General features: G+C 42.5%; 1 protein-coding gene across 5 annotated transcripts in view; it reads right to left on the bottom strand.

Annotated features, from left to right (window-relative positions):
• ANAPC5 (anaphase promoting complex subunit 5) overlaps nucleotides 1–12944 on the bottom strand; it is a 46709-nt gene extending 33765 nt beyond the window's left edge. For all 5 annotated transcript variants that reach the window (XR_014827276.1, XR_014827275.1, XR_014827277.1 and 2 more), the window contains exons 1-4: nucleotides 12645–12944; nucleotides 9925–10004; nucleotides 9350–9459; nucleotides 8025–8217 (exon numbers count right to left, since the gene is read on the bottom strand). Coding sequence is in view for 2 of the 5 variants with exons in the window: in XM_001929287.6 (XP_001929322.1) it covers nucleotides 8025–8217; nucleotides 9350–9459; nucleotides 9925–10004; nucleotides 12645–12851 (590 nt within the window). In the remaining 3 variants the exon portion in view is untranslated. The remainder of the gene's footprint in view (nucleotides 1–8024; nucleotides 8218–9349; nucleotides 9460–9924; nucleotides 10005–12644) is intronic.
• Nucleotides 12945–13099: the final 155 nt, after the last annotated feature.

Raw genomic sequence — 13099 nt, 5'->3', positions numbered from 1 at the left:
GGAATGCAAGCTGGTACAACCACTATGGAGAACAGTATGGAGATACCTTAGAATCTATACATAGAACTACCATATGACCCAGCAATCTCACTCTTGGGCATACATCCGGACAAAGCTTTCCTTAAAAAAGACACATGCACCCGTATGTTCATTGCAGCACTATTCACAATAGCCAAGACATGGAAAACAACCCAAATGTCCATCAACAGACAACTGGATTAGGAAGATGTGGTATATATACACAATGGAATACTACTCAGACATAAAAAAGAATGACATAATGCCATTTGCAGCAAAATGAATGGTACTAGAGACTCTCGTACTGAGTGAAATAAGTCAGAAAGAGAAAGACAAATACCATATGATATCACTTATAGCTGGAATCTAATATACAGCACAAATGAACGTTTCCACAGAAAGGAAAATCATAGACTTGGAGAATAGACTTTTGGCTGCCCGGGGGGAGAGGGAGGGAGTGGGAGGGATCGGGAGCTTGGGGTTAATGGATGCAAACTATTGCTCTTGGAATGGATTTACAACGAGATCCTGCTGTGTAGCATTGAGAACTGTGTCTAGATACTTACATCACAACACAATAATGGGAGGAAAAAGTATATATACATGTATGTGTAACTTGGTCCCCATGCTATACAGCGGAAAAATAAATAAATAAAAATACATACATACATACATACATAAACAAGTAAAAAAAAAAAAAAAATTGGCTCTGGCTTCCATGGTGGGAACAGTGGCCAAAGTGAACAAGCTTGGGAAGAGCAAGTAAAGATACCATGGCCAAACCATCCTTTTACTGGTTCCTCCTTTGCTTCCTCAAGGCCTCAAATACATGCCAGAGCAAGTAACTCTTAAAGAGCCACAAGAGTTCCCATTGTGGTGCAGTGAAAACAAATCCAACTAGTATCCATGAGGAAGTGAGTTAATCCCTGGCCTCCCTCAGTGGGTTAAGGATCTGGGGTTGCCCGTGAGCTGTGATGTAGGTCACAGATACAGCTCTGATTCTGAATTGCTGTGGCTGTGGTATAGGCCAGCAGCTACAGCTCCGATTCAACCTCTAACCTGGGAACCTCCATAAGCTGAGGATGCGGTCCTAAAAAAGCCACAGAAGTATTCAATTTAGGAAGATGGCTACTTATATAGGAAAAGGACTCAAATATACCTTGTTTATGAATCCACTTACCAATTGAGAAAGAATTTTAAGACTTACAAGTGCTCCATAGATCAAAGGCATTTAACCTGGGTCTATGGATGGGCTTTAAGGCATTCATGAACCTTGTAAAACTATATGCAAAATATGCATTTTTAACGTGATGACAGTATATGGCATTCATGAGATTTGAAAAAGGACCCTGGATACTCCTCTAAAGGGCTTAACTTGCCCACTGTAATTGAAATTTTTTAAATATACATATTTTGTTATTATTATTATTAAACAATCTTTAAAAAAAAAAAAAAAGGAGCTCTCCTGCGGTGCAGTGGGCTAAGGGTCCAGTGTTGTCACTGCAGCAGCCTGGATCCCTCCTGTGCTTTGGGTTCAATCCCTGGCCCAGAAACATTCACATGCTATGGGCATGGCCAAAAAAAAAATCAACAAAGTTGGGTGGTGGCAGGGTGAGGGGGACCCAAGTCTAGGTCCCCGAGGAAAATAGTGTGTTAATGGACCTAGAGTCTTGGTGAAGGCTAAGGGCAGCCCGTGTGTAAAGATGACAGTAAACAACAAACACCAAATATGAATATGATCTCTGCACTTAGAAAAGGGATAAATTACTCCTGCTGGAGTGGTGAGGAGCCTGAAAGCTAGAGAGGAGTGGAGGAAAGGATGAGGAAGGAAGAAGGCATTCCAGGAAAGGAAAATGAAAGATGCAGAATGGGAAAACAGGAGTTCCTTTGGTGGCTCAGTGGAAACAAATTTGACTAGTATCCATGAGGATGCAGGTCCCACCTATGGCCTCGTTCAGTGGGTTAAGGATCCTGCGTTGCCCTGAGTTGTGGTGTAGGTTGTAGATGGGGCTTGGATCTGGTGTGGCTATGGCTATGGGGTAGGCCAGCAGCTACAGCTCCGACTGGACGCCTAGACTGGGAACCTCCATATGCTGCGAGTTCAGCCCTAAAAAAGACCAAAAAAAAAAAAAAAAAAAGGAATGGGAATACACCAAGCCTGTTAGAGGGACAGAGGTGCTTGCCTAGGATAAAGGATCCAAGGTAAGAAAGAGAAATTAATCTCAGAAAGGTCAACTGCGGAAGGCCTCAGACACCAGGCTGGGAGACTCTGTGAACCTCTGTAGATTGCTGAGCAAGGTAGTGATGGAACAAAGGCAGGGGATGGGATGAGACAGGGAACAGTTACTCAACACCCTAGAGGGCCACGAGGACCAAAACCCTTCCAAGATGTGTGACCAGAGGGGTGACCCAGCTCCTCTTCTCCAGCTCGTATGCCCCAGCCACACTGTCCTCCTTCAGTCCCTCCAGCACATCAGCTTGTCCAGTCTTGGGAGCTGATAGCCTGCCACACACTCTGATGACTCTTCTCAGGGCTGGCTTCTTGGTCGCCTGGCTCCCGGTCTTAAAGGGCCCTTCCCTCACAGCACCCAATTACCCTGCATCCTTGCATCCTGGTCATTCCTTTCTGGCACTGACTCTTTCTGAAATCACATTCCTTATTTAGTTATTTCTCTATTACCTGATGCTCTCCACATAACCTCATGAGGACAGGGACTTTCTCCTGTTTGCTGACAGCACAGCTCCTAACATAGCACCTGGTTCACCAGAAGTACTGAATAAGTACTCATTGAATAAATTAATGAACTTGGGAGATTTACATTACATCACTGACAAGTGAAGAACTGCCAGAGAATTTCTACTTTTATTAGGTCCTTAGAAACACAGAGAAAGTGTAGCACCAATAGCTTTCAGACCTGGAGCCTCCCCTACAAACTGGTGGAGTATAACACTATAAGCCCCCTCTCTTGTTGCAGGCAACAAATGCTGCACCAGAGCAACAATGAAGAAATGAAAAGCTGAGGCTAAATTTCAGTCTGCACTTTCTTACATAATGGGATTTTTTTTTTTTTTTTTTTTGGCCTCACCTGCAGCATGAGGAAGTTCTCGGACCGGGGATCAAACCCTAGGCACAGCAGTGACAACACTGGATCCTTAACCCACTGCACTACTGGGAACTCCTGTAATTGGATTTTTTAAAAACAGCTAATAAACATTTGTTCACTAAATATTTATTCTCTCCCTTCTAAATTAACAGGTGGGTCCCTACTTTCAAACCAAAATAATTTCATCGTAGGATGGGAGATCTTCAAGCTATCCAATATTACTTTGGCCTTTCTTACTTTAATACAAATTTCTAGGGCAAGAAAAATAATTTCCCTGAACAAAAGAGATCTAAAAACATTCTAATAACTAAAAAGAGAAAGGAAGGGAAGAAGGGAGGGAGGGAGGAAGGCAGGGAATGAAAGGTTATGAGAAGCTTCTCATAATGCAATAAAACATTAGAAAAGAACACAGAAAAGAATGAAACCTTCCTTTTTAAAAGAAACAAGAACCAAATGCTGAACAACCTTCAACCAAAGGAACTGGAAACTTTAAAAAAAGATATCCTACTCCAAAAGACAAAGAGGAGACCACATTAAGATGGCAGGAGGGGTGATTACACAATATAAGCAAGCCCATACCTGCCAGGTGGGCAGCCCACAGACTGGAAAGTAACTGTTTCACAGAGACTCACCTACAGGAGTGAAAGTTCTGAGTCCCACGTCAGGTCCCCACACCTGGAATCTGGCAGTGGGAGAAAGAGCCCTCAGAGCACCTTGCATTGAAGGCCAGTGGGGCTTGTGCACAGGAGCTCCACGAGACTGGGGGAAACAGAGCCCCATTCTTGAAAGCTGCACACAGGCTTTCATGTGCACTGGGTCCAGGGCAAAGGAGAAGCTCCATAGGAATTTGGGTCAGACCTGACTGCAGTACTTGGAGGATTTCCTGGGAAAAAAGGGGCTGACTGTGGCTCGTTGTGGGGGAAGGACATGGGAAGCAGAGGTCTCGGGAATATTCAGCAGCGTGTGTTCCTCTAGAGGTGGCCATTTTGGGAAAATATGGCCCCACCCATCAGCGCTGAGAAGTCCCAGGCCAAACAATAATCCAGGTGGGATCACAGCCCTACCCCTCAGTAAATAGGCTGCCTAAAGACGACCCAGGCACACAGCCACCTCAAATCTCACCCAAAGACAAAGCCCCACCCACCAGAGGGATAAGAATCAGCCCCACCAACCTGTGGGCAGGCACCAGTCCCTCCCATCAGGAAGCCTACAGCAAACCCCTCATACCAACTTCAGCCACAAGGGGGGCAGACATCAGACGTATGAGAGGCTACAACTCTATTGTCTGCAAAAAGAAGACCACACCAAAAACCTATAAAAATGAGAAGGCAGAGAACTATAACTCAGATAAGGGAGAAAGAAAAAACCCCAGAAAAACAGCTAAGTGATCTGGAGCTTCTGAGCCTCCAGGAAACAGACTTTAGACTGTGGATAGTGAAGATGATGCAAGATATTGGAAATAAACTGGAGGCAAAGACTGATAATTTATAGCAAACACTGAGCAAAGAAATACAAGATTTAAAACTTAAGCAAGCAGAGATGCAACATACAATAGCCGAAATAAAAAATTCGTTAGAAGCAACCAACAGCAGAATACAGGAGGCAGAAGAATGAATAAGCAAAGTGGAGGAAAGATTAGTGGAAATCACTGATGTGGAACAGAAAAGAGAAAAAAGATTGAAAAGAAATGAAGACAGTCTAAGAGAACTCTGGGACAACTAAATGCACCAACATCCATATTATAGGGGTGCCAGAAGGAGAAGAGAGAGCAAAGGGGACAGAAAAATTATTTGAAGAGATAATAGCCAAAAAATTCCCTAACATGGGAAAGGAACCACTCACTTAAATCCAGGAAGCACAACGAGTACCATACAAAATAAACCCAAGGAGGAACATCCAAGACACATATTAATCAAACTGACCAAAATTAAAGACAATGAGAAAATACTGAAAGAAGCTAGGGAAAAAAAACAAATAACATACAAGGCAACCCTGATAAGGTTATCGGCAGATTTTTCAACAGAAACTCTGCAGGCCAGAAGGGAGTGGCACAATATACTTAAAGTGATGAAAATAAACAAGAAATGAATATAAATATATATTATGGAATTGTAAAAATCTTGCAATGAAATCATTTCCTTTTGGACAAAGAATTATAACACTTAATAAGAATAACATTTAAATAATATTTTCTTTTATTTCAGTGATGGAATTCAGTTTACTAAATGCATATTATTTTCTGAAACCATACAACTTAACAGTAGACACACTGTATTACACACAAATGAATTCTTAGAATAGGATAAAAACAAAGCGATGCAGTTAGACCTAGTCAAACCAGATTAATTTAGGAGAAAGACAAACCTAAATAAGAAAAGTCTGAATTTTAACATTTCTGAAGAATTGACATTCTGCTACTTTAAGCATATATAGTAGCAAGGACAAAAATTACATTGTTTCCTAGCAGCCTTCATTAGGGGACTGTAACAAAAGAGAAATTGGAGAACAGGGAATACTTGTCCAATGCTTACTAATACCAGGCATAGTTCTAAACACTTCATATAGACGTATCGTTTAATTCTCACAACAACCTTTTCAGGAGGTGACATGAGTCCCATTTTGCAGATAAAAAAATTGAGGCAGGAGTCCTCTTGTGACACTAAGATTAAGGATCGGGCATTGTCACTGCAGCAGCTCAGGTCGTTGCTGTGGTACAGGTTCCATTCCTGGCCTGGGAACTTCCATATGCCATGAATGCAGCCAAAAGAAAACTGAGGCAGAGAGTGACTTGCCCAAGGTCTCAAAGGAGTAAGTGGAGGAGCCGGAATTCAAAACCAAGGGTCTGACTCCAGAGCCAGACTCAACCCTACAAGGGTTTCCACTAAATGGGAAGCATTTGTGAGCAAGTCTGAGTAAGTTTGGGGCGGCACTTACTGGTACAATAGTCTTCTTGCTCCAGTATGTGTTGAACAAATCACATAACCGTACAAAGGCCGCCCATAGGAACTGCAGGGAAATATTCTCTGGCTACACACAGTCACCCCCCAGCCCACAAGGGGGTGAGCCAGCCTACTTAGAGCAGGAGGGCCCAACTTCTCACACAGCTCTGAGTACACTGTTACTCGTAGTGACCTGCCGCCCCGTCAGTCTTCTTCACAAGACTGTGGGCTCCTTGAGATCAGGAAATAGGAAACACATACACACGCGTACACGTTTTTCCCTCCAAACACAAGTAGTCTATTTAGGAGGTGATCCCAGGAACAGCTGGAGAAGAGGAGACATGAGCCAGTGAAGGGAAGGAAGTGAATACAAAGGGTTTAATGGCGCAGGTTACCAGTGTGGGCGATGGACTACGTGTTCTGATTGTCTGCATTCACTCATCCAACACCTGTTCACAGACATTCCAAGCCAAGCATTAAGTAACATAAGGTGAAATACAACAGAGAAGGGTCTTAGCTCTTGAGGAGGAGCAAGGGCAGACATAAATGAGTAAGTAAATAAAGGTTCTTCAGTGAGGAGAGCTATGAAGGAAGTAAAAAAGCTGGAAGTATTTATGATGGAGTTAGTTCAGATATGTGGTCAGCGAAGGCCTACATGAGGACATGGGGGCTGAGATCTGAATGGTGAGAGGGCACAAGCGAGGTGAGAAGTCAGGGGAGAGCAGGCCAGGCACTGTGAGGCAGACCTCAGCTTGGAGGACTCGAGAAACTATAACATGCACTGCCTCATTGCCATGGCATCAAGCTGACTCTCAGAGATGTGCTTCCTGGCCTTGCATCTAGTTTGCCACTAAGTTCTAGAAAATTCCAAAAGAAAATACTTTGGGCCCAGCTGTGAACCTTTATTACCTTGCTTCTAATATCTGCTACTACTTCCCTATTAAAACAGACACAAGGACATTAACAAAAAAATTTTTGGAAAATGTAAAATAATATATAGAGATAGAAAGCAGATCCATGGTTGCCTGGAGATGGGGCAGGGGGTTGTGGGGAGAGCTATAAAGAATGGATTACCGGAGTTCCCGTCGTGGCACAGTGGTTAACGAATCCAACTAGGAACCATGAGGTTGCAGGTTCAATCCCTGGCCTTGCTCAGTGGGTTAAGGATCCCGCGTTGCCGTGAGCTGTGGTGTAGGTCGCAGATGCAGCTCGGATCCCACATTGCTGTGGCTCTGGCATAGGCCGGCGGCTACAGCTCCGATTAGACCCCTAGCCTGGGAACCTCCATATGCCATGGAAAGCAGCCCTAGAAAAGACAAAAAAAAAAAAAAAAGGATTACCAAGGGGCAAGAGGAAATTTTTTAGCATGATGGGTTTATTATTATTCTGATCGTGCTGATGGTTTCATTAATTATATATTTGTCACTTTAAATATGTACATTTTATTTTATGTTGAGCATACCTCAATAAACTATTAAAAAACTTAAAAAAAATTCTTTAATTAAAAAAAAAAGAGGAAGTTCCCATTGTGGCTTAGCGGTAACAAGCCCAACTAGTATCCATGAGGACACAGGTTCGATCCCTGACATCACCCAGTGGGTTAAGGATCTGGCGTTGCCCTGAACTGTGGCACAGGTCACAGACCCAGCTCAGATCTTGCATTGCTGTGGCTGTGGTGTAGGCCAGCAGCTACAGCTCCGATTCAACCCTTAGCCTGGGAACCTCCACATGCCATGGGTGTGACCCTAAAAAGACAAGAGACAGAAAAAAAAAAAAAAAGAAGAAGAAGAAGAAGTCAGAGGGGAAGGAGCCTACTGATGCAGCCCATTAGGGTCAACTTCCTGGGTCTGGAGGGACAGGAAGATGACAGCCAGCACATGAACTCTGGGTGGTAAGAACTTACTGCTCCTGTAATGCTGCCACTTCACAGGGAAGTGATCCCTGCCAGAAAATCCCCAGTTACCTTATAGATACGTCAAGTTCTTCTTTTTCCATTTTTCTTTCACCCTCCTCTCTGCTGGCCAGTTCCATATCAGCATCCTCCACCGTCTTTTTCTCACCATTCTGGAAGTACTGTTGAAGGGCAGTGTACAGTTTAAACACTTGACTGAAAGAGAGCTTACTGTAGGCCAAGATCATGTGTCGCAGAAACAAACCTAGAAGAGAAGACATAGACGAGGTGTCGGCATTAATTTGGTACAGAGTCCATGACTATTTGTTGCCATTCTTCCTTCAAAATAATCAGAAAAAGACATTTGCGGGTGCTGTTCCCTGTGCCCAGAATGTCCTTTCACCACCATTTATAAAACTGATTTTCTCTTTATATGAAAGGCTCAGTCCTTCCACCCCCACTCTACTCTTTCTCCACCTAATATATGTTTTCAAGACTATTATAACTACTGAAGTTGTCTTATTTGTTTACTCTTTACCATCTGCCTGTCCCTCCTCCCACAACCACTAGAATGTAATCTCCATTAAGACCAAGGTGCCTGTCTCTCTTAAAGTCCAGAGCCTGGCACGTGGCAGATCAATAGATAACTGACAGTTAATAACATAAAAGCTACCAGGAACAAAATAGCTACAGGAGTTCTTATCGTGGCTCAGCGGGTTAAGAACCTGACTGGCATCTATGAGGATGAGGGTTGGATCCCAGATTTCATTCAGTGGGTTAAGGATCTGGCATTGCCATGAGCTGTGGTGTAGGTTGCAGACACGGTTTGAATCCCGTCCTGCTGTGGCTGTGGTGTAGGCCGGCAGCTGCAGCTCTGATTCAACCCCTACCTAGCCTGGGAACCTCCAAAAAAAAAAAATGAAAAAAGGTTATAAAGTTAACAAAAGCCTCAAGAAACTTCATGTATGCCCTTGCCTTATAAACTATACCATTTCTTAAAAACTGTATTTGAGTACAGTTGATTTACAGTGCTATGATGATTTCTGCTGTATCAAGAATATACTCTCACTTTACCTCTCTTCATAAAAGTTTACTTAATAACCTTGACTTAGTCATAAAATAGAGACAAGTGACCAGAACATGTCAGAAAGAGCTGAGAAGCCCTAAAAGACCCCACAACCAGGCTAACACTGTGACAAGAGCATACAAAAGAGAAGATGCTTTTCCACAAGACAACTATTTGAATGTAGATCAAAATGGCAAGGCAATGAATACAAACAAAAACATGTCCAACATCCCCACTGTGTTCAGATATAGCAGAGTAATGATAGACGTGATTCAGAGAGCTGCTCATTTCTGTGAAAATATTCTCTGCTCTCCTTAGAAGAATTTCATACCTACTACACTCGTTTTGTGAACCTCTGGTTCAGTTCCAGAAAAAGAATCTGAAAGGTCATCAAAAAATTGTTCCATATCCTTCAATTCGCCTTCGGCCATCAGTTTGATTCTGAGTAAGAAAAATGAGGTGTGTGTTTTAGGAAGGCCCTTTGACACATTTCATATTCCACAATTACCTAAAATAAATCTATTTGAAAAACAATTCAGAGATTCATATCAAATGGTGGCACATAAAACAAATTTGATAATCCATAATGTCACGCCCATATTCTGAAAAGTATCATTACTGATGTCGTCTTGATTATACAATTTCTTGAAATAATGTATCAGGCAATAAAAATTAAAATCTCTGCAACAATTAAAACGAACAAGGTACATTCATACAGAATAATAAATTTTGAAGCAGTATGTTTAATGTTATCCACTTTTGGAAAAAAAATCAAATAAAGGTACTTAGGAAAACACCTAGAATAATAAAGGTATCTTTTTTAAAGAAATTAATCACCATGTGCCTTTTTCTGATTTTCATCTACTCTGACACCTTTTCATATATGCAGAAGAAAACGACACTTACCTGATCTGTACTGAATTTGCCAGCTGAGGACAAGATTCTTCAATTAACTTGTAAAGCTTAGACAATGTGATATCTGGGCCCTGGGTAAAGGAGAGAAAGGTTTTAGAAAAAATTTTAAGAGCTGAGATTAATAAACAGCTGCAAACATGAATTCACTTATCAAGCTCTCTGCTTTAAGAATCATTTCACACATGAAATCTCAAATCAGGAAGGGAAAAAAAACCTATCTGCATAAAATGCTTTCACATTTGCATAGCATTCTCTTTTAGTCAGAGGAAACACTTAAAATGGAAAAAAAGCATAGAACCTGTAGTCTAAGGGCCCCTTTCCCGCCCCACACCCACCCTATTCCTTCCTTCCTTCTTTTTTTTTTTTTTCTTTTTAGGGCTACATCCATGGCATATGGAAGCTCCCAGGCTAGGGGTCTAATCGGAACTGCAGATCAGAGCCACTTCCTCCACCTACACCTCAGCTGTGGCAACACCAGATCCTTAACCCACTGATGGAGGCCAGAGATTAAACCTGTGTCCTCATGGATACTAGTTGGGTTCTTAACCCACTGAGTCAAAATGGAAACTCCTTTCCTTCTTAGTTTTATAATCATAGCAAAGTTGTAGCCTCTCTGAGCCCTAGCTTCCTTCATCAATAAGATGAAGATAATAATAACCTCTCTTGTTAGTGGCAAAGATTTAAAATAATTCAAAGTGTTTTGTAGCCTGGAGATTATATAAATACAGGTGTCCTATTTTTCATAAACATAAATCGCATCTGATCCTTCCCCAAACATTGCAGGATAAGCAGTCATACTATGTGCCCAAGCTTGTAAAATGTACTGTTAGAGACAGAATATGTAACCTCAGCTATCAAGGAGATTAAAACCTAGCTGAGGTTTAAAACTAAACACTGAATATTTTTTGGAGAGTAAGCTGACAATATATATGCCAATTTTAGATGTGGATAACCAAGCAATCCCACTCCTGGGGAAGGTATGTTTGGCATGTATTGTTTGAAATGAAGAAAAACTAAAAAGAACCTGTAAGTTCATCAATATAGTTTATTTTAATTTATAAATTTTAATATTAATTAAAAGTATGAGTTAGATCATGTTTCTTTTATTACTTTGGACTATAACACAGCCATTAAAAAGGATGAGGTAGGAGTTCCCGTCGTGGCGCAGTGGTTAATGACTCCGACTAGGAACCATGAGATTGCAGGTTCGATCCCTGGCCTTGCTCAGTGGGTTAAGGATCCGGCATTGCCATGAGCTGTGGTATACGTCGCAGACTGGCTCATATCTGACGTTGCTGTGGCCATGGCGTAGGCCAGAGGCTACAGCTCCGATTGGACCCCTAGCCTGGGAACCTCCCTATGCCGCAGGTGAGGACCTAAAAAGCCAAAAATAAATAAATACATAAAGACCAAAAAAAAAAAGAAAAATTGAAAGGATACATGTATACTTATAATCATATGCATCTACCTATCTATATACACAAACATACAGAAAAAAAGTCTAAAAAGATCTATCCTCATCTGCTGCTTAATAAATAGTTGAGTGAATGGGAGTTCCCATTGTGGCACAGTGGAAATTAACCCGACTAGTATCCATAAGGACACAGGCTCAATCCCTGGCCTTGCTCAGTGGGTCAAGTATCCAGTGCTACCATGATCTGTGGTGTAGGTTGAAGAAGGCTACAGATAGCACCTGCATCTTCATGGATACTGGTCGGGTTTGTTTCCACTGAGTCACAATGGGAACTCCGAAAATGCACTTATAATAAGGGTAATGTAGACAGGCCTGGAAGCAGAAAATAATAGAGACCCTCATTTCTTTTATTTAACTGTGTCCTTAGTACCCCTTAACCTGTGTCCTTAGTACCCCTTCTTTTCTCCCCTCCAAAAAAAGGTGACTGATTTAAAATAAGCCCTTTATAAACTATACTGTCCCAGGCTTTGGGGATACAAGGGTGAACAAAAACAGGAAGAAGTAATGCCCTCATGGAGGTTTACAGTCTAGTAGGGGAAAGAGACATCACTCATGCAATCACACACAAAAAATGGAAAAACCACATGATATAAACTACATGTCCTACTCCTACAAGGTTAAAACGAAACTAGCTAAAACTGATTGAGCATTTACGTGCCATTTACTATGAAATGTTCTCCTGGATCTCCTAACTTAATATAACCATCACATGACAGTTTCTATTATTGTTTCCATTTTACAGAGAGAAAGCAAAGACCCAAATAGGTTATGAAACTTGCCCAAGCTGCACAGCCTGTAAGTGGTGGAGCTATCGCCTCAGTCTGCAAAATCAACTAAAACATATAAGGTGTTTAGTATACAGTGAGTGTTCAATCAATGTTAGCTGTTACATTTATGTCATTATTATCACTTATTACAGACCCCTAGGGCAGAGCTTATAGCTGTTTCCAACACTCAGGCCTACATGTAGTCTCATTCTACAGAAGACAGACGATCTGAGAAAATAACTTTCCCCAGTTACTCAGCTAATAAATGCTGGAGCAAGATATAGACCTGCAAAAAATAAATGCATGTACAGCGCCTGGCCCATCGTAAGCACCCATTAAGTGCTTGCTGGTGGTATTAACTATATTTTTTCGCAGTCCAACAGGGCAGAGAGAGTGTCCAGGCCCGAGGAAATGTCTGGCACAGAGCAGGTGCATAGTAAGAGTTTGCTGAATGAGCAGGAGCGCCTCACCTGCAGCAGCGGCAGGAGGAGCTGATTGAGTCTCCGCCGCTCCATGAGGCTGACGGCGCCCTCGCCCGTGCGGCCCATCTCGTTCAGCAGCACCAGCACCGCGATCTTATACGGCGTCACCCAGTCCTTGATACCGAACACGTTGGCGTGCACTACCCCATTGGTCATCATGGGGTTGAAGTAGAGACTCTCGTGGACGCTGGCCATGGCACCCCCGGAAAAGAACAAGAGTCCGGTCGCGCGCCACAGCCAAGCTCCTGTTCAGGGCGCTCTTCAACCCGCCCTACGCCTCCGCCAGCCCGCGTCGTATCCGAGGAAACTGTCATCCTTGCGCTCATGGCACGTCGTTAGCCAATTAGAGCAACCAGGACAGAGCACAAGGGTAGCTACAGCCAATCAAAATGTCCAGAAGTACTGTGAAGGGTGGAGCAAAGGCGGTGCAGCTAAAGACTGAG

This window comes from Sus scrofa, chromosome 14 (genome assembly GCF_054392235.1).
Source record: "Sus scrofa isolate SSC_HxYL_T2T_F1_AM1 chromosome 14, Sscrofa_HxYL_maternal_Yorkshire_Landrace_v2.0, whole genome shotgun sequence".
NCBI classification, from domain to species: domain Eukaryota; kingdom Metazoa; phylum Chordata; class Mammalia; order Artiodactyla; family Suidae; genus Sus; species Sus scrofa.
Note: the sequence above shows the minus strand (reverse complement) of the source record. Positions and strands in the feature narration are given on the sequence as shown.